At 45.0% G+C, this 21,527-nt stretch overlaps 2 protein-coding genes across 4 annotated transcripts in view; both read right to left on the reverse strand.

Annotated features, from left to right (window-relative positions):
- Positions 1-650: 650 nt before the first annotated feature.
- On the reverse strand, positions 651-13,121 carry LOC123240351 (aflatoxin B1 aldehyde reductase member 2-like). Of its 3 annotated transcripts, XM_044667816.1 has the most exons (8): positions 13,041-13,121; positions 12,753-12,971; positions 6,785-6,972; positions 6,341-6,445; positions 5,023-5,119; positions 3,718-3,817; positions 2,362-2,491; positions 651-1,053 (listed from the first exon to the last, which is right to left on the reverse strand). In XM_044667816.1, the coding sequence occupies exons 1-8, from the start codon at positions 13,099-13,101 to the stop codon at positions 892-894; spliced, it is 1,062 nt and encodes a 353-aa protein (XP_044523751.1). In that variant the 5' UTR covers positions 13,102-13,121; the 3' UTR covers positions 651-891. The 3 variants fall into 3 exon arrangements, with proteins under 3 accessions (XP_044523751.1, XP_044523752.1, XP_044523750.1); XM_044667817.1 differs by lacking the exon at positions 6,341-6,445; XM_044667815.1 differs by having other exon boundaries at positions 12,753-13,121.
- A 6,484-nt stretch (positions 13,122-19,605) lies between these two features.
- The window catches only part of LOC123240993 (aflatoxin B1 aldehyde reductase member 2-like), a 15,572-nt gene continuing 13,650 nt past the window's right edge, over positions 19,606-21,527 (reverse strand). The window contains exon 4 of the mRNA XM_044668703.1: positions 19,606-20,285. Coding sequence (XP_044524638.1) covers positions 19,833-20,285 — 453 coding nt within the window. The 3' untranslated portion in view covers positions 19,606-19,832. The remainder of the gene's footprint in view (positions 20,286-21,527) is intronic.

Consider the following 21,527-nt stretch of genomic DNA (forward strand, 5'->3'; position numbering starts at 1 on the left):
GGCTGAAGGGGGGGGTTTTCAACAAAATTAAAAGCCAGCATTCAAACTCTCTCAAGCACTTCCCATTCCAATCCAAAGGTCTGTGTTTGCTTTGTTATTGTGTCACCTTCCCCAGTAAAAGCACCTTTCTCATTGGGGAGAACCTCACTGGGAAAAGAAAGGGAGCACCCGGCAAAGGGGGCTGCAGTGGCACGGAGGGCATGGCACAAAGACACGGGGGGGCCTGCATGAAGCCTCTTTTCCTGGTAAAGAAGAGGGGAGCCAGGGGAGGAGGTAGGCCTTGTTGGGTCTAGTAGGATGGCCCAGAGGGCAGAAAGTACCAATAGCCAGCAGCAGGCTGGGTAAGGCGCTGAGGAGTCTTAGTCAGACACAGCCTGGTTATCTGGCTCGGGGAGTCATTTCTTTTTTTTTTCAAACCTTTACCTTCCATCTTAGAATCCACACTGTTCACGGGTTCCAAGGCAGAAGCGTGGTCAGGGGTGGCCAGTGGGCATTCAGGGACTTTCCTGGGTCACCCAGCTGGCATCCTGGTCCTCCCATGCCTAGGCCTGGCTCTACCCACAGGGCCCCCCGCTGCCCCGCCACGTTCCAGTTCTCTCCCGAGGCTCCGTGAACCCCAGAAGAGCCCTTTCATCATCACTCCAGGCCACTCTGGTTCAACACCTGCTTTTATTTATTCCAACAGGACAGGACGGAGCGGCCTCGGCCCTCGTTCTTCTCACACCAGAGACAACCACAGGGCGGGAGGCCAGAAAAACCAGGACTCAGAATGGGACGGCGTGAAAGGCAGAGCTCAGGCTGATGTCGATTAAGGCACAGGCTGGCCGACGGGGCTCGGGGACAAGCAGGGTCCGTGAGGGGGGCCTCTCTCCCCCAGCCCCGGGGCTGGACCTAGCGGAAGTAGTTGGGACATTCGTGGGCCACGAGGTGCCAGGCCTGGTCGAAGGCCCTCACCACCTCGGGCTCCAGGGGGCCCTCCTCGGACGCTGCCAGGTTCTGCTGCAGCTGCTCCAGGCTGGACATACCCAGGATGACGGCGTCTCCCCGGGCACCCTGTGGAGAGAGGAGGGACACAGCCAGCTGGGGGGGGCGGGTCAGTGTTTAACAACCAGCTCTCTGGGGGAGACGCACTTTAATCTATATTATTAACATTTTCTCAAGCCTAGATAATAATTTTTTAAAAAAACCAGATCAAGCTGGTTTAGAGGTACAAATGCTCACTCTCAAAAACAATCAAGGAGGGAGCGGCAAAATGACTCAGTGGATGGAGAGCCAGGCTGAGATGGGCAGTCCTGGGTTCAAATTTGACCTCAGATACTTCCTAACTGTGTGACCCTGGGCAAGTCACTTTACCGCACCCCCCCCATTGCCTAGCCCATACCTCTCTTCTGCCTTGGAACCAATACACAGTATTGAATCTAAGACGGAAAGGAAGGGTTTAAAAAAACCATCAGGATGCGTATGAGCTGGCTCCAGGACCCTGGATATCCCACAATGGCTTCAGGAAGGCAGGGGATGCCCCTTACTTCCCTTTGTATGAGATCTGAGTTCCAATCCTGCCTCAGGCACTTATTCACTGTGGGACCCCAGACAAGTCATTGAACCTCTCTGCCTCAGTTTCCCCCACCCTGTAAACCGGGGACGGTAATAACAGACCTCTCAGACTTGCCATGAGGATCAAATGAGGTAAGGAGACGTCAAGCACTCTGCAAACCTCCTCCTAGATCCTCCCCCAGCACGAAGGCCCGTCTGGCAGCGCGAGGCTCCCTCTGGGTGAGCTTTCCTCCCTCTGCGGTCCTCCCTCCCATTATCTCCTCACAGCATTCTATGTGTCAGACCAAACCAAAAGGCCGCTTGTTCCCCAGCCCAGGGGGCCGGCCCTCCGGGTCTCCTTGTCCCCATTTTACAGAGGAGGGAGCTGAGGCCCGCGGCACAAGGCTCGACTCTACCTGGAGTCCCTGGACAGGGAATGGGACAGAGCGTGATGAAGAAAGGGAACCCCATTAGGGGATTCCCAGAGGGAGGCCCGAAGCGCCCAAGGCTAGGAGCGCATCAGGGCCCCGCAGTGACCCGTGGCTGGGGGGCCCCAGAGCAAACAGCCCGGCCGGATGGGGAGCTCAGCCCAGGGGAAGCCCTCTTGTCCCTTTGGGGCCCAGGCAGCGCCTGCCCTTCGCTTAACGTAAGGCACCGCGGCAGCCCCGGCCCAGCCATCGCCGTCACGTCTCCTGCGCATGACCGCCTGGTGCCTCGGGGGGCGTTCGAGGCTCTCCCTTGGGCCCTTCCCTGTAGGCTGCCTGCGGGGTGTCTGTGAGCTGTTTATGGGTGAGAGGCCCCCCGAGCAGCCGGGCCCCGGGCCATTACCTGCAGCCCGGAGTGGTGGTACATCCATCGCAGGGCCGCCGCCGTCATGCTGGGAGGGCTGGCCCCGTGAGAGGCCGCCAGGGCTTTCTCCACAAGAGCGATGGCCTGAAAGTGATGCTCCTTCCAGAACCTGTGCGGAGTGGGCAGAGGGGGGAGCCTCAGCAGGGCCTGGGGCGGGGCTCGGCCAAGCTCCTGTCCCAAGTGGCTACTCAGCAGGTGACTTCGGGGGCCGTCCACCACAAACCTCCCAGGGAGGCTGCCCTTCCCCAGGGAGGATCCCGAAGCACCCAAAGTGACCTCTCCTTATGCCCGTGCCATCAGCTAGGGAAGTAATTCATGCGTGTTACCCACAGAATGTCCCCAACCCCCAGGACTCCCCACCTCATCCCGTGACACCCCAAGGGAAGGCACGTCTTAGGGCTGGGCGCCAGTCTGGCAAGAGTGTCCAGAGGAAGGTGGGGACCCTCCAAGGCACAGCCTGTGAGAAGGGCAAAAGGACCTGAGGATGTTTAGGCTAAGTTTGGGGGCACGAGAGCACGTGTGTCACCCACGGGAAGGGCTGCCCTGTGGAGGAGGGCTCAGCCTTGTTCTGCATGGCACCAAGGGCACAAGTAGGGGCAGTGGGTGGCAGTGCCAAAGATGAGATCCTTCCTCACCATGAGAGGGGTCCAAAAGGGGAGGGAGCTGCCTGAGCATCTGGGGGGGAGCTGAGGTCTTCGAGCGGTGGTTGGAGGGTTACCAGGAGCTCTTGTTGGGCTCTGGGTTGGACCAGATGCCCTTGAAGGTGCCTTTTAACTGAGATATGAGATGGCTTTCCTCAGAGGTGATCCATGGGCTCATCCCCATTTTACAGATAGGGAAAAGAAGAACCAGAGATGATGTCTGATCCAAAGGCCAAGTTAAGAATGAAAATGGGCTTAGATTTCCAGGCTAAGATTTTTTTTTTAACCACCTGCCATGCATGTCTTCTCTAAGCACCCCTGGTTAAGAACCAGGGACTCCTAATTTCAGGTTCAGTCCCAACAGTTCTGGCCAAGAAGGTGAATTCAAAGAAGCAAAACAGATCTTAAGAGGGGATTGGCAGGATAGAAAAAAAACACCAACAACAATTTATTGGAAGCCAGAGGACTCAGGCTCAACTGTGTCACTCAATCAGTTGTATTATTCATCTCTGTGTGACTCAGTTTCCCAATCTATAAAATGAAGGAGTTCACTTCTAAGGTCTACTCTAAAATGCCAGGAGAGCCTGGACCACTGGAGTCTGGTCAGGTTCCTGGCCCACAGGAAAGCAGGACTCCAGGAATGAAAGTGGATCAGAACATTCTCCTATGTCTGACCCAATCATATGTAGCTTACCGATTCCGGTAGATCTCAGAAAGATTATTTCCAAAGAACCGGCCCTTTGGCTGTTTTTTGTCTTTGTCCTCATACTTGTACTTGCCAGTTAGGAGCCCACCTGTAGAAAGGATGGACAGTTAGCTCTCAAGGATTCCATAAAGGGCTAAGGACATCCACGTGGGCTAAGAGCTCAGCCAAAGATAGTATGAGATGGGGGCCTCATACCTAAGCTTGGCACCAATCAAGGAAGAAGTGGAATGAATAAAAAAAATTTGTTAAGCATTGTTTAATATGATTATTAATAATTATTAATAATAGTTAAGTATTAATAAACATGATTAAACTATGTGCCAAGAGTTGTAGATATAGAAACAAAATCAAGGCAAGTCCCTGCCCTCATAAAGTTTACATTCTAACAAGGGAGACAATATAGCCAGGAAAGAGCATTTTGGTGCCAAGTGTCCAAGATGGTGAGTGGGGGAACAGGGGAATAGATTGACACACTCCATCCAAGGACAATGGCCATGGTTTATAAGTTTACAATTCCAGAAGTGGAGGGGAAGAGGAAAAGGATAATTCCTCTAGGGCAGAGGTACAAGAGGCAGAATCAAATTAAAATGTAATAAGACAATATTTAACAAAAACATTTTTTTAAATTTAAAAAAATGCACTGAAATATAGATAATCACACTTTAAAATTAAGTAATTATGTGAAGCAGCTAAGTGGCTCAGTGGATTGTAGACAGCCTGGCCTCAGACAATTTCTATTTGTGTGACCCTGGTCAAGTCACTTAACCCCATTTGCCTAGCTCTTATTGCTCTTCTCCCTTGGAACCCATACTTAGTATCCATTCCAAGCCAGAATGTAAGGTTTAAAAAAAAAATTGTCACTATTGTGGCTTGTAAGGATCCTTCCATAAAGAATGGTGACCCCAAATGGATGGATGCCACTGCTCTAGGGCATGATACAGTTTAGGACTCCCATCCATCACTGGACACTGTCTCTATCCCCTCCTTCCCCTCCTTCCAATTGGGCTCAGAACAGTGACTTAGGTAGTTTAAGGAAGCCACAATGACAATTCAAATGTCTTGAGCCTTGTTTATGTTTAAAAAGTAACTCCTTGCAACAACTCTTTGGGGTGATCAGTATATTATTTTCCTCATTTGGCCAGAGAGGCTCAGAGAGGTTGTAATGTGCCCAAGGACACACAGCTAGCCAGTATCAAAGCCCAGATTTGAACCCAGATCTCTTGACTTTCATGTCCTCATTCTACAATCCTGTTCCAGACATTCTGGGGTCCTCCCTCCCCCTTTTCTTCATACCAGCCAAAGGGTTAAAGGCATAGAACCTCAATCCAAAGTGATGCAGGCAGGGGAACAGCTCTGTCTCCACTTGTCTGGTGGTAGCGTTGTACATGCCCTGTGGGGAGGGGGAAAGCACAGCTGGGGAGTGTGTAAATGGAATTAGCTCTAGCCCATTCATAGTCAAAACTCTACTTACCCTAGGCATCTAGATGAAATCATCCCCACCTCCCTCAGTGGGGAGGGGAGATGAGTTAATCACACTTGACAATAAGTAACAAATCAAGAACAAGGGACTGCCCTTTGGGCAGTCCAAATCAGTGTAGAGGCTGCCATTTGTCCACTTGAATTAGAGGTGGGCCCACAGGAAGTGACACCATCTCTTCAAGTATGTTGATTACTTCCTGGTGAGGGAGTTCCAGCTTTGGACTTGGTGCAGAAGGTGCTCGGCTGAGACCTCAGGCTGCTTCCACTCTGAACTGTCACGTGGGTAAGTTAGGCTGACTTCCTTGGCCTACTTGGCGTTTCCAAACTCTGCCTTAAGTAGGCTTCTAGCCTATCTGATTTCTAAGGTCTTGTGGCTTGTAGCCTACTTTAATTAGCCTTTTGACCCTCTCTCCGTCCAGGCCTTTCCAGGCCTGGACTAGCCTCTCTCTCTCTCTATTTCCCTACCTTTTACCTTCCTAATTGTAAATACCCTTAACCTTACAACCTAATTGTAAATTACCCTTAAAAAAACCTTAAACCCGATCCTGACTTGGGTCTATTTTAATTATGGAATCAATCTGAATTGTTGATTCCTGGCGGCCACACTTTAAATATATATTTATAAAATACTTTTAATTTCCCTCTTACAGTAGGAAGAGCTGAGGAGGCTCAGGGAATAGACAACCCTCCAGACCAGACCAGGGAAAGAGAGACCATGAGCCAATAATACACGGGCTGGGGGCTCAGGCCAGAATGGAAGTCTAGTTCAACTCATTCCTGGTACAGATGAGGAAAGTGAGGCACAGAGAAAGGTAGGAAGTGGCAGAGTTAGGATTTGAACCCAGGTCCTCTGTCTCCAAAGCCAGGGCTCCTTTTACCACCTCCCTCCAGGGGATGGTGGTGGCAAGGACAAAGGCTTGGGTGACATGGGGCCACTTGCTCCCTTCCCTGGTCCTTGGTTTCCTCCCCTGTAAAATGAGGGGCAGGTATAGATGTCTCTCAAGCTCCTGGCGGGTCTGACCATCTGATAGCAGAAAGGTGTCCTGCCCTCGGGTCAAGGGGAACCTAGTCGAGAAGCCCAGAAGAGTCCCCAGGAGGCCCAGCATCCTCCCAGGCTCAGAGAGATTCTCACCTGGTACACAGTGGGGAGCACCCAGCCCTTGCTCTTGCAGAGGGTACAGATTTCAGCTACTTCCCAGGAGGCGTAGTTAGAAAGACCGAGCTCTACAAACTTACCCTGCAGGGGAGAGAGAGAGACAGACAGAGAGAGACAAAGAGAGATGGAGATACCATTATCAGGTCAGGGCTGGGACCCTGCTCCAATTTTTACCTATACTTGTCTCCTCTGTTAGAATGGGAAAGAATGTCTTTGTAAGCAGGACCGTTTCATTCAACGCCAGCTCTAGCACAGTGCCGGCTCTTGAGCAAGTGACTGATGCTCTAAGAGCCCCTCCGGCTCTGACATTCCAGGTTCTAAGGGTCCTCCCTGCTCTGACATTCTGGGTTCTAAAGTCCCCCCAGCTCTGACATCCCGTGTCCTCAGAGCCCTCCCAGCTTTGCTGTTCTCTGCTCTCACCTCCTGGTACAGATCATTGCAGGCGCTCAGGGTCTCCTCCACGGGTGTACCATGGTCGGGTGCATGCAGGTAGAAAAGGTCCACTCGAGAACACTGCAGCCGCTCCAGCGAGGTCTCCAGCTGAGACCGGACACTCTCAGCACTGAGCGACTTCCCATCCCAGGGATTGGCCTTGGTGGCGATTTTTGCTTGGGGAAAAAGGTGGTGGGAGCCAGCTGAGATTCTGTTCAATCTAATTCACCAAACAGTAAATCCCCTGCTAAACCCTGAATCCCAAAAGGTAACATCTCCACCCTCCCCTTGCTGACCCAGTGTTCTTCCCAGGACTCAGGATGCTCTTCCCAAAAATTGCCCTATGTCCAAGCTAGAAGGGGGCTTGGAGAGCATCTGGTCCAACCCTTTCATTACAGAGGAAAATTGAGGCCCCCAGAAAGGGAGGGGCTTGTGTGGGTCACACGGGCACAATTAGGACATACACAAAGGTTCATGAGAAGCATTTTGGGGCTGTGAAAGAATGCTGTATCTGGAGTCAGAGACTTTGGTTTCAAATCTTGGCTTTACCACTTACTCCTAAGTCAACTTGGGCAAGTCGCTTAAATTCTCTCTTTGGGCCTCAGTTTCCCCACCTATAAAATGAAGACGTTTGAGTCTTCGAAGAGGTGGCATGGCTTACACACTTTGCCAAAAGCGGCAAAAAATAAATAAATAAAAATTTTAAAAAATCTGTGTAAGGAACTCTGGGAAAGCAACTTTATACGATGTTTGAAATGATCTTTCAGAGGGCTTTAGGGAAAACCACTCCTCAGATAAGGGAGTCTATTTTCAGAATTTGGATTTAAATTAAAAGATGTAACTCGAATAACTATTCAGGAAATATGGAATAATTATATTCATATCTAACAGAAAGGTAAACATTCTGAATTTCACATTAAAGATGGGTCACAGTCGTTTGGTCATGTCCAACTCTTGAGACCCCCATGGACCATCGCATTCCACTTCAATCCTCCACTGTCTCCAGAAGCTTGTCCAAGCTCATGTTCCTTGCTTCCATGGCACTACCTATCCATCTCATTCTCTGCCATCTCCTTCCCCTTCTGCCTTCAATCTTTCCAAACATCAAGGTCTTCTCTAACAAGTCTTGTCTTCTCCTTATATGGCCAAAGTATTTTAGCTTCAGAATTTGACTTTTCAGCAGATAGTCTGAATTAATAAGTATTGACTGATCTGATCTCCTTGCTGTTCCAGGGACTCTCAAGTCTTCCTCAACACCACAATTTGAAAGTATCAATTCTGTGACACTTGGCTTTCCTTGTAGTCCAACTCTCACAGCCATATATTGCTGCCAGAAAAGCCAAAGCTTGGACTATACAGATGTTTGTTGGCAAGGTAATGTTTCTGATTTTTAGTATGCTGCCCAGATTTGCCATAGCTTTCCTTCTAAGGGGCTCTATTAATTTCATGGCTGCAGCCTGCAGTAATCTCTGAGCCCAAGAATATAAAATCTGACGCTGCTTCCATTTCTTCTTCCTCTATTTTCCAGGAAGTGTTGGGGCTAGTGGCCAAGATCTTAATTTTTTTGATGTTAAGCTTCAAGCTGGCTTTTATACTCTCCTTGTTCACCCTCACCAAGAGGTTTCTTAATCTCTTCTTCACTTTCTGCCTTCAGAGTAGCTATCGTCCGCAAATTGAAGAGTATTCTTATTTCTCCCAGCAACCTTAATTCTAGCATTTGATGGCATTTCACATGATGTACTTGGCATAAAAGTTAAATAAATAAGGTGACAGTATACAAAGTATACTATTCAGCCTTGCTGACATCCTTTCCTAATCTTAAACCAGTCAGTCATACCATGTTGGAGTCTGACTGTTGCTTCTTTACCTATATACAGATTCCTCAGGAAACAAGAAAAGTATTGCCATCTCTTTGAGGACATGGCACATTGTCCTACCTGTGAGCAAGTCCTGATTCAAATGAGGGACAGGAAACAACTAAGGGATGCATTTTGGGCATTCAGTCTCTAAAATGTTCACCATCACTGGGCTAGAGGAAGACAGTTATTGCCCTTGAGTACTACCTACTTTGAGTACTACCTACCTCACAAGGTGGAAAGCTTACAGAGGCTTGCCTGGGTAGCTTTTTTATTGACCTACATGGAAGGAGGAAGGAGGAAATTGAGAAGAAAAGACAAGCTTTGAGCCTTCTTTGTAATTAACTATGATAAATGGAGAAGACATGCAACTTGAGGGCTGATGATAAAAAAAAATGAAACTCCATGCTACTTGCTGCAGAAAGGTTATGTAGCCTTATTGCTAGCTTGGGAGGGAAAAACTCAAAGCCTCAGAGGAGATCTATGGGGCTTGACATTTTTCTGAACTAAGGGAACTACTGTCACTGAAATAAATAGTTTAATACTCTCTTAGCACAGTGACAAGAATGGCTTTATCTTAAAGCCAATCAATCAATAAACATTTACTTATCACTTACAATGTGCTGGACACTAAGTCATGAATACAAAAAGAGGCAAGAGACAGTTCTTGCCCTCAAGGAGCTTACAATATTACAGGAAGGAGTCAATAATAACATACCAAGGAGTTATATAATGCCTAATAGGAAATAATTAACAAAGGAAGGGCAATTAGAATCAAAAGGAATTGAGAAAGGATTCTGGTAGAAGACAAGATTTTAGGAGGGACTTGAAGGAAGCCAGGGAAAGTAGTAGGCAAAGAAGAGGAAGGAGAACATTACAGGCATGGGGGACTGCCAGAGAAAATGCCTGAAGCCTAGAGACAGAGGGTCTAAAAGAGCTCAAAAAAAAGAATTTTTTTCAGCAGCCTAAGAGTAACAGAAAAGCAATTGGGCCCAACAAAAAAGTTGTGAGGACCAGCAGATAGCAGAGAAGTAGTTCTATATGGTGCTGACTACTCTATAAAAAGGCCAAGGACATCAAGGTCTGATGTCTACTCCCACCTCCCTCCCTCAAGACAGTGTATGCTGTGGTGGGAGAATGTGACAAGTTTATGCACAGTTTGGTATATTTTGATTATTTGTGCTTTTGTATTCTATTGAGAAATATCATAATTATTTAATAATTAAATGCTGGAATTGAGTAAAGTTTATAATTATTCTTGTTCCTGCCTTCTATTGAGTAAATGTTATAACTATTTCTTGCTTTTCCCTTCTAAGGAGTAAATGTTATTATTCTTGCTTTTGCCCTGTCGTTCAGCTAATGTTTCATGTTTCATATTATGCCTGCCCTATGCTGATCATCTTCAATCTCTCCTGTGTTTCTTTCATGTGCATATAGTTGGTTTTGTGTTGGTTTGTTTGTTTAAACCCTTATCTTCCCTCTTAGAATTGATATCAATTCCAGGGCAGAAGAGCAATAAGGACTAGGCAATGGGGGTTAAGTGACTCACCCAGGATCACATAGCCAAGAAGTGTCTGAGGTCACATTCGAACCCACAACCTCGGCTGGTGTTCTATCCACTGAGCCACCTTCCTGTCCTATGTACATAGTTGTGTGCATGTTGTCTTCCCCTTAGACTGTGAGTTCCTTGAGGGCAGGGACTATCTTCTGTCTTTATTTGTACCCCCAGAGCTTAGCACAGTGCCTGGCACACAGCAGGGATTACATAAATGCTTGCTAAGATTCAGTGGTATGATTCTGACTGATATTTGTATAAATGGGAAACACAGCAGTAGAGGGTTATGAACTAGATTGGCAAGTATACCCCTAGGTTCATAAAAGGAGGAGGGGGGAAATCAGGGATCCACTCCCTACTTGCCAAAGTGAGTGTGGGTTGGGGAAAGCAAGCAAACTCCAATTAAAGAAAATTACTTTACTGAACCTAATTCTTTAAACAGAAAAGGAAGGAGCTGGAGGATTAGATGGCCACCAAGGTTCTTCCAGATCTAAATAATGTGTTCAGATTAAATGGAGGTTAGGGGGAAAAGGAAGAGGAATGGAAGACAGGAAGACAAAAGGAGAGGACAAATATCAAGTCCAGCCCTGATCTAAGAATTCTAAGTTAGAATAAGGTATAATTTTTATTGTGAACTTTTCATACTTGATTACACTCAACTGCCTAGAATGGAAGAATTTAGTGATTTCCTTTACTGAATATCACCCTCCTCCTTATCATTCCTCCACTCCAAGCCAGAAATTCAACTCTCTCTAATAGTGAACTTTGCTTCTAGGCATAATCCTTGGAATCTGACCCATGGGGGAGGGAGGAGGGAGAGGTTTAAAGGTCAATAAAAAAAAAGACAGAAACTCTAATCACAAGTTTAGAGCTGTAAGAGACTTTGGAGGCCATTTAATCTAAAATTATTACTTTATAGATAAATAAACTAGGCTTTCAAGTCAGGAAGACCCTATCTACTAGGGATTCACTAGCTGTGTGACTCTGAGAAAGTCTTTTAATCCCCCTGAGTCTCAGTTTCTCATCTGTAAAATGAAAGGATTGCACCAGATGACCTCTAAGATTCCTTTAGTTTCTAATTCAATGATCCTATCTATGCCCAGACAGGTGAAATGAGATCAAAAGTGGCAGAGAAACCAGCACTTATTCTAAACTCAGAAGAAGCAAGGTGGCCAAGTGGGTAGACAGAACGCTGGACAGGGATTCAGGAAAGCCTGAGTTCAAATCCTACTTCTGACACTTCCTGGGCAACCCTAGGCAAGTCACTTAACTCAGCCTGTTTTTTCCTCTGAAAATAAGGAGGATAATTGCACTTACCTCCCAAGACAGTTGGGAAGGTCACATTAGATAATAATATTTTGCTACTTAGTTATTATTAATACAAGATGAAAAAGTCAAATTCCAAAAAAGTGACAGAAGGAACCATGGGAGAGAAAGAACAGCAGGCTGCAAATGACAAGACCTGAGTTCTAGGCCCATCTACAATACAATCACTGAGACAAGTCAATTTATTTCTCCAAATCTCAGTTCTCTTTATAATATGGGGGTTGAATGAAATCATCTCCAGGGTCCTTCACAGCTCTTTACATTCTCTGACAATTTACTTCTTCTCCCCGCCCTGGCAGTTTGAGTTCTAAGATTTCTTCCAGCTCTAATATTTTAAAAATCTGAGAAGGCAGCAGCTCAGGGGTGCTACTGGAAGGACAGTGTGGAATGACAGTGAAAGGGTAAGAGGTGGATCCTTTGATATCAACGCATTATTTGGCAGTCAGGGGACCCCTGTACTTCAACCCTCCAGGACAGACACTTCAAACCCTATCCAGGGCAAGGAAGACTCTGCCTCCCCAATGGAGACCCTGGGTAATCACAAGTTTGTAAGATCACAGTTATCCATCTTAGTGGAAAGTCAGACATGGACTAACTGGTCCAAATTTCGGCAACAAACATGCATGCAAAGGAACAAGGAGAGCTTGGTCCAAGACTTTGGCATCCATCTAGCTGCCACCATCACCATCACCACACACACACTGGACACTCAGGAACCTCAAACTCATGGATGGGGGTAATGAGGACATTTGGGGAGTGCCTGGGCTTATTAAACTAGCTGATGCCCAATAGCTTGGAATCCCATGAAGGCTTGGGCCAATCTGTCAAGGTTCCTGGGGTACAGGAACAGGGAATTTCTGGACTACATCAGGGAGGCACTAGGTAGTCAAAGGGTTTGGAATAAAAATACCTGGCAAGCCATCCGGAGATGAGCTATCACTGGGGCACCCGTGGCTGTAGAGTTCAAGGACAGGGCTACATGGGGGGAGGAGGGATAGAAGCTGGCAGGTGAATTGTCCAAGGATGCATGCCCTCGATTGCAACAGGTGGAGGTCGGGATTCCTTGCCCCCTGGGCAGGGCTGTGTGGGAATGGATGGGGCTGCACAGGCTGGAGACCCACAACTCAGATCAAGGGTTCCAGGACGCATGCCCACATGCCAGTCTTGAGGGGGTAGGGGTGGGCACGACCCCGGGGAGGCCGGGGGCCGGCTGGCTTACCTCTGCTGCCGCCGTCCCCCAGGCCCAGGCCCAAGCTGCCCACGATGCTCTCGGACTGGCCGTCGCTGTACATGAAGGCCGTGTCCAGCTCGCGGTGGCCGCGCTCCAGGAAGGCTTGCACGACGGCCGCGCTCGTTGACCCGTCCATGCGCCGGCCCATCTCCATCGTGCCCAGCACGGAAGCCGGCAGGGTCCGGGCCGCCGAGGCGGCGCGGGCCGCTCGGGACATCGCGGCGGTAGCGACGACGGTGGCGCGGACGCTACGGCTGCTGGAGCTAGCGGCTCCGCGGGCGGCTCGGGCGGAGCGGGCGGCTGCGCGAGCCACCGCGCGAGACGCAGCGCTCAGCATTGGTGAGGAGAGGACGCAGCCTCTGCGTGCCGAGGCCCCGCCTCCTCCCTGACGTCACCCAGCAGGCGGGTAGGAAGGGGCGGAGGGCATTGCTGCCTGTCTCAGGGACTGTCTGCAAAGTGCTCTGCGCCGCCAGGGAAGGTGCAAGACCTGCATCCTCCCAGACCTGTCTTGGATGCTCCTTGCACCAGCGCGGTCCAGGAGGAAGGCACTGGGTCTGGTTGGTATGGGCAACCGCTCTGTTCCCCCCTCACACCGTTCTCCGGAGTCCTGGCATCTGGAGGTGAAAGGAACCTTCAGGGAGCCTGTGGTCCAACACGCTTCTTTTTTCAGTTGAGGAAACTGAGGCACAGGGACAGAAAGGGATTTGCCTGGGGTCGCCCTGAGTTTGGATTCCTACCTAGGGCTTGTTTATCCCGCTCCCAGACTGGACTGGGAGGGGCAGAGAAGGAGGAAAGCTGCCAGATTATCACATATTTATTGATTATTCATTTATTATTTATCCTCTGGAAGGGACCAGTAATCTGGCAGGAGTAGGAGAGCAGTTCTGAGGACCCAGGGTCTCTTGTCTTCTCATCCCCATTTTCCTACCCCTCCATCACCTAAGCAAGGATTTTTTTTTTTTTTAACTCTTACCTTCTGTCCTAGAATCAATTCTGTATGTAGATTCTAAGGCAGAAGATCCTAAGGGCCAGGCAATGGGGGTTAAGTGACTTGCCCAGGATCTCACAGCTAGGAAGTCTAAATCTGAACCCAGGACCTTCTTCCCATCTCCAGGCCTGGCTCCCAATCCCACTGAGCCATTTTAATGAACATACCTTTAACAACCAGTGGACGATGGGATGCAATGGAAAATATAAGTGTTGTAGCAATAACTTATATCAACCAAAAATGTATTTTAAGGGTCAGCTAAGTGGTTCCGTGCATTGAGAGAGTCAGACCTAGAGACAGAGGTCCTGGGTTCAGAACTGACCTCAGACATTTCCTAGCTGTGTGACCCTGGGCAAGTCACTTAACTCCTACTGCCTAGCCCAGACCACTCTTCTGCCTTGGAACCAAATACACTGTTGATTCAAAAACTGAATATACTTTAAAAATGAATGTGTTACTGAAAGGAGGGACCACCAAATGTAATAGACTTTGCTACTAAAAGCAACACAATGATCCAAGACAAACCCAAGGGACTTATGAGAAAGAATGCTGTGTTACACATTGAGCAAAAAAAACATTGGAGAAGAAATGCAGAAGAAAATATGCAATTTATCCCTTGTTTATATGGGTATATGATTTGGGGTTTTGGTTTTAAAAGATTACTGTAGTATAAAAATGAATAATATGGAAATAAGTATTGAGTGATAATAAATGTTATAATCCAGTGGAACTGCTTTTTGGTTCCAAGAGGGGGGGGGGAGGAAAGAGGGGAGGGAGACAACATGAATCATGTAACCATGGAAAAATATTAAAAATAAAATAAAATAAAAATTATATTTTACAAAATGAATGTGCTAGCAGATTCACAGAAGCCATAGATATCAGATTACACAGATTTGAATTGGGTTATCTAGCTTGACTAGGATTTTTTTTTTCAGATAAAATATTGAACTGAACTATGCTGTCAAAATTACCAGAAACTGTCATAAAATCTTTTAAAAATATTATGAACTTGGGGAGCAGCTGGGTAGCTCAGTGGATTGAAAGTTAGGCCTAGAGATGGGAGGTCCTAGGTTCAAATCTGGCCTCAGACATTTCCCAGCTGTGTGACCCTGGGCAAGTCACTTGACCCCCATTGCCTACCCTTATCACTCTTCTGCCTTGGAGCCAATACACAGTATTGACTCCAAGACAGAAGGTAAGGGTTTAAAAAAAAAATATTATGAACTTCATAGTCAACAAACATCATCATTCTGTATACAAAGAACAGAAAAAGAGAAGTACGTGTGAAACCACAAATTTCAATTATATATGGTTGGCTGATTTGTTTTTAAGTATAGAATACATTTAGCAGGGTAATTCCATTTATGTTCTGCTCATCTGTAACTCAGTTTCCACCTGCTTTCTTCTGTGTATTCTATAAATGTTTCATTAGCTCTTTTTCCCTTTTTTTAGGGAGATATCACCATTACTTCCTTCCCCTTCGCTCATAACTTTTTCTCCCATCTAAACAAAATGGTGGGGTGTTTTTTTTTTTTTTGGTTTAAATTGTTTATTTAGGTTGTTTAAATCCTCCTCTGAAACAGTCAAGAAAAACAGAATTTACCTTGTCAGAAAATGTGTGTCTCCTTCTCCATCTAGCATTATTATTGGAAGTATGATTTGATCTAACCATTCTGAAAAGCTGTTTGGAATTATAGTCCCCAAAGTTACTTAACTGGGAATACATTGAACCCCAAAGAGATCAAAGATCAAAGGAAAGAACATATATTTTTATTTCATTTTAATTTCATTTTAAATTTTTTGTGATTTGAAAACTTTTACTTAATTAATTAATTTTGAATAGCTTGGTTACATGATTCATGTTCTTTCCCTCTCCTTCTCCCTCCCTTCTCCCATATTCCACTGGGTTTTACATGTGTCATTGATCAAGACCTATTTCCATATTATTAATGTTATTTGCATTAGGGTGACCTCTTAGAGTCTACATCCCCAATCATATCCCCATCGACCCATGTGATCAAGTAGTTGTTTTTCTTCTGTGTTTCTAGTTCTACAGTTCTTTCTCTGGATGTGAATAGTGTTCTTTCTCATAAGTCCCTCAGAATAGGACATATATTTTTAAAAAATGTTTATAATAGAACTTTTGTTTTAATAAATGGTGTGGCTCTCGTTTGGGGAATGGTTGAACATATTGTATATGAAAGTAATGGAATATTATTGTGCCCTGAAGAACAAAGAAAAGGTTGGATTTAGAGAAAGCTGGGAATACTTGTATGAACTGATGCAAAATGAAGCAAGCAAAACTAGGAAAATAATTCATATGACTAATCACTGTCAAAGAAAACAACTTTGAAAGACTTAAGAACTCTGACCAATTCAATGACCAGTCACTATCCCAGAGGACCGATGATGGAATTTCTCTGCTCTTTCTGATGAGTTTTTGACAATATGCAGAAAACCTGATTATTTATATGAGTTTATTTTATATCCTGTTCCTTTGCTAAAGTAATTGTTTCAATGAATTTTTTCTAGTTGAATTTCTAGTATTTTCTAAGTAAAGCATCCTATCATCTTCAAAAATCAGTAACTTCATTTCACCTTTATCTATCATTATTCCTTCAATTTATTTTCATGTATCATTGCTATAAATAGCATATCTAGAAATATATCAAACGTAATAGTAATAGAGAACATCTTTGTTTTACTCCTGATTTTACTGGAAAGAATTCTAATATTTCTCTATTACTAATAATCTTTGCCATTGGTTTTAGATGCTTACTATTTTTCATGATAAGGAACTGTTCATTTATTCTTGTGATCTTTAATGTTTTTGAACATCAAATGGTATTATTTTTTCAAAACTTTTCTGCATCTATTGACATAATTGTAATTTAAAATTAATATGATCTTTTATGTTTTTAGTTTTCTTGTCAGACCTACATTCCTGTTATAAATCCAACACAAAATGTTTTTAAAATGTTGCAGTAGACTCTTTGCTGATGTTTTGTTCAATATTTTAAAATTAATATCCATGAATATATCAGTCTATAGGGTTTTTTCCCTCTATTTTTCTCTCTCCCTGGTTTAGGCATCAAAACCATATTGGTTTGGGGGCAGCTGGGTAGCTCAGTGGAGTGAGAGTCAGGCCTAGAGACAGGAGGTCCTAGGTTCAAACCCGGCCTCAGCCACTTCCCAGCTGTGTGACCCTGGGCAAGTCACTTGACCCCCATTGCCCACCCTTACCACTCTGCCGCCTATGAGACAATGCACCGAAGTACAAGGGTTTAAGAAAAAAAAAAACCATATTGGTTTAATGGAAAGAGTGGTAAGATACTGTCTCCTCATTTTACAAATAATTGATATAATATTGAAATTGTTTTTAATGTTTCATAGAACTCACTGTTAAAACTATCTAATCCTGGGCAATCTTTCTTTTGAGTGTTGCCCTTTGACTTGCTCAACTTTCTTTTTTTGAATCTGGGTTATTTGAATTTTCTATTTCTTAGTCTGCTCATTTGAGCATTATTTATCTTTGTAAATATTTATCCATTTCATTTAAATTATCAGGTGTGCTTTTTTTTAAACCTTTACCTTCCATCTTAAAATCAATACTATAGATTTGTTCCAAGGCAGAAGAGTGGTAAGGGTTAGGCAATGAGGATTAAGAGAGTTGTCCAGGGTCACACAGCTAGGAAGTATCTGAGGCCAGATTTGAACCCAGGACCTCATGTCTCTAGGTCTGGCTCTCTCTCCACTGAGCCATTTAGCTGCCCCCTAAATTATTAGTTTTGTTGACACTGGTTTTAACATGTGTCATCAACCAAGACTTATTTCCATATTATTGATAGTTGCATTGGTGTAGTCATTTCGAGTCTACATCCCCAATTATGTCCGCATCAACCCATGTGTTCAAGCAGTTGTTTTTCTTCTGTGTTTCCTCTCCTGTAGTTCTTCCTCTGAATGTGGGTAGCGTTCTTTACCATAAATCCCTCAGAATTGTCCTGGATCATTGCATTGCTGCTAGTACAGAAGTCCATTACATTCGATTGTGCCACAGTGTATCAGTCTCTGTGTACAGTGTTCTCCTGGTTCTGCTCCTTTCACTCTGCATCAATTCCTGGAGGTCTTTCCAGTTCACATGGAATTCCTCCAGTTTATTATATCTTTGAGCACAATAGTATTCCATCACCAACATATACCACAATTTGTTCAATCATTCCCCAATTGAAGGGCATGCCCTCATTTTCCAGTTTTTTTGCCACCACAAAAAGCACGGCTATAAACATTTGTTCAAGTCTTTTTATCTATGATCTCTTTGGGATACAAACCCAGCAATGGTATGGTTGGATCGAAGGGCAGGCAGTCTTTTAGCACTCTTTGAGCATAGTTCCAAATTGCCATCCAGAATGGTTGGATCATTTCACAACTCCACCAGCAATGCATTAGTGTCCCAATTTTGCCACATCCCCTCCAACATTTATTACTCTCGCCTTCTTTCATTTTAGCCAATCTGCTAGGTGTGAGGTTGTACCTCAGAGTTCATAAATATTTTAATTATAAATTAACCAACAGTTTGTCCATATCTAAACAGTATTTTTCCTTTCATCTTTCTTAGATTTGTACAGCTCTGAGAAATATAAAATTAAAGTCTCCTTTTATTACAGTCACTATTGGTCTTTCTGCAGTTCAGTTAAATTTTTCTTTATAAATTTAGATGCTATATGATTTAATACATATAAATTTAATATTGATAGTGGTTTGATGTCAATGGTTCCTTTAAACAATAATATAATGTCCTTGCTTGACTCTAATGATATTGTGAATTCTTATTTTCCCATTGTCTAATAGCATAATTGTTGTTTGGATACACCTGATACATATTACATTTTTTCCATCTTCTTATTTTGATTCTATGTATATCTTTGGCTTTTAGTTGTTTCTTGTAAACAATAGATTTGGTGGGGAAAGGTTTTTTTTTAAATTCTCCATTCTGCCACTCTCTTAGTCCATTCACATTTAAAATTATGCGTTAAGTTAATGGTTCCTTCTATTTGTGGTGTTAGTATTAATAAAGTGAGTTTTTTTAAGATTTGTTATTTATTTTTCCCTTTTTAAGTTGTTACTTTGTCCCCTAAATTGGTGAAATGCAAATCCCACTCTGAGAATTCTCTATAATACCAAAATCACTGTTCTAGATGAAATAATAGTAATAATAATAAATGACATGTGATCTGACAATCCATCAATAAGAAGTTATGAAGCCCCTGCTATATATAACACCTATGATAGGTAATGAAAGAGTACTGTGGAGTAGGGATATTTGAGTTCAAATCTCAACTCTGATGTTTATATGGAAAGGTTACTTTTCTCTCTAGAATTTAAGTTTCCACATTAGGAAAAGAAAGGAATTTGTAGTAGATGCCTCTGAGGTCCTTTTCAGTAATAAAGACATGATCTCATGAAACTCCAAAGTGAGATAGTCCTTGCCTTTGTGGAGCTTGTATTCTATCAGAAATGTAAGTTGAGCAAAGCTCTGTGTGAATTTCAGCTATGATTACTGCCATTTTTCTGCACATTTTAAGGTTTATATACCTTCCTCTCCTGAAATGTAAAAATTGCAGATATCCCCATTTCACCCGTGTATGTGCTGAATAATAATTACTAATTTATAGAACACTTCAAGGTGTGCCTCGGTAAGCTTCATAAGGAGCTTTGAATGAGATGTAAAGTTCCCTGAAGAAGGTCAGTTCCCTGACTAGGTAGGGAAATCCCCATCCCAAGTTCTTGGACCCCTTCCCGCCAAGGACTAAATTAAACCCTGAACCCCAGAAGAGCCCTGTTCATAATCAATTCCAAGCCACTCTCTGCTTCAATTTATTCCAACAGGATAGGACAGAGCGGCCTCGGCCCTTGCTCTTCTCTCTACCAGAGACAAACACAGGGCGGGAGGCCAGAAGAACTAGGACTCAGAGAATGGGACAGTGTGAAAGGCTGTTGTAGACTAAGGCACAGGCTGGCCGATGGGGCTCAGGGCTTGGAGATAGCCAGGATCAATGAGGGGGGCTTCTCTCCTAGACCTAGCGGAAGTAGTTGGGGCATTCATGGGCCACGAGGTGCCAGGCCTGGTCGAAGGCCTTCACCACCTCGGGCTCCAGGGGGCCCTCCTCGGACGCTGCCAGGTTCTGCTGCAGCTGCTCCACGGTGGTCATGCCCAGGATGACGGCGTCTCCCCGGGCACCCTGTAGAGAGGGGAAGAGAAAGTCAGGTAGGTGGGCAGGTTCACCAGCCTTATGATTGGAAGTTTTGTGAAGACCAGGATTATGTCCTACTTCTTGTGTCTCCCCTGGACACAGGTCTATCATCTCATTAGCACCAATCTTCTCCCAGTGGTGCTCCAGGGGCTCCCAAGCAAAAGACAACAATCTAGGAAGATTCACCATTGAGGCCACAAGGTGGGGAGAAGAAGGCTTTAACGTTCCAGACATGCTTCTCATTTTTCCACAGTTTTCCACCAAACTGGATGGTTTTTTATTTCCCAACCCAGATTTTCATTTCCCACTTGGTGCAAAGGTCATAGTCCATACCTGGCATGAGCTCCCTTTTCCCTTCCACCTCTTAGCATCTTTGGCTTCCTTCAAGGTTCAGTACCTTCTCCTGGAAGCCTTCTCTATTCCTCTTAACTGTTCCTGCTTTCTCACTCTCACTTAAACCCACTAGGTTTCCAGACTCAGTATCTACCCAGAGAGGGTAACAATCTGATTGGATCAGAATAATAATTTTTCATATTTAGAGTACTTTAAGGTTTGCAAAACACTTTACACAGATGATCTCATTTGGTCCTCATGACTCTGGGAGGTAGGGGCTATTATTACATCTCATTTTATAGATGGAGAATCTGAGGCAGGCAGAGGTGACATGATTTGCCCATGGTCACATAGCTGGTAAGTATCTGAGGCTGGATTTGAACTCTGGTCTTCAGACTCCAAGGATAATGTGCCATTATGCCAATTTAGCTACCTCTAAAACTGATCATCAAATCCCTGAGAGGGAAATGCTGAGAGTTCTATAAGGGAATCCAGGGGACCCAGAAGGACAGAGAAGCCCCTAGACTATAACAAGACTAGAGGAGAGTTAGTTAAAGGCTTCCTCTTTGCTTCATTGTGTCATGGAAGTAAGCGTGGATTTTTCAAGTCAGTGCCAGAGAAATGCAGTCTCAGGCAGCTCCTACCCACTTAGAAAGTCAGCATTCCGGGCCTGGGGGGTGATAGACTATGGAAGAGGACTTGCTAACAGGCTGGCTGTGGGATGTACCATTTTTGGCTACAATCACTCCAACAGACAGCCTAATCTGAAAAGGAGACAGATCAGATAAGGCAGCAGATAAGGCTAAGCTTTCTTCTGGTTTAAAGAAGTAGCCAAATCACAGATCCTTGCCAGCAGTGAAGTGCCCTTCCCATCAATAGATGCTTTCAAACAGTAGTGCAAAGACAAGAGATTTCTGGTCAGATTCTGGGGATTCATTCCTGAGTTCTTTGCAACCTGGACCTTCTAGAAGTCAGGCTCTGGCACCTGGCCATGACCAGATGCCCAGGGCAGGCACCTTCTTCTTATAGCACAGAAAATCAAGGGGAAGAAAGAACGGGGACTGATTGAATAAACAGTGGTAGAGGACTGATGTGGAGCTAGTGTTTGGAAGAGAGGAAGGAAGCAAGGAAAGAAAGGAGGGGGGAAGCAAGGAAGGGAGGAAAGGAGACAAAGAGGGAGAGAGAGAG

Source organism: Gracilinanus agilis, chromosome 3 (assembly GCF_016433145.1).
Source record: "Gracilinanus agilis isolate LMUSP501 chromosome 3, AgileGrace, whole genome shotgun sequence".
Taxonomy (NCBI): Eukaryota; Metazoa; Chordata; class Mammalia; order Didelphimorphia; family Didelphidae; genus Gracilinanus; species Gracilinanus agilis.

Coding starts and splice junctions, on each gene's coding strand:
- LOC123240351 (XM_044667815.1), bottom strand. CDS start 13,101: ATGCTGAGCGCTGCGTCTCGCGCGGTGGCTCGCGCAGCCGCCCGCTCC. Junction 2,492..3,717: donor TCTGAGATCTACCGGAATCG/GTAAGCTACATA, acceptor CACTCCGCACAG/GTTCTGGAAGGAGCATCACT. Junction 1,054..2,361: donor ACCACCACTCCGGGCTGCAG/GTAATGGCCCGG, acceptor CTCTCTCCACAG/GGTGCCCGGGGAGACGCCGT.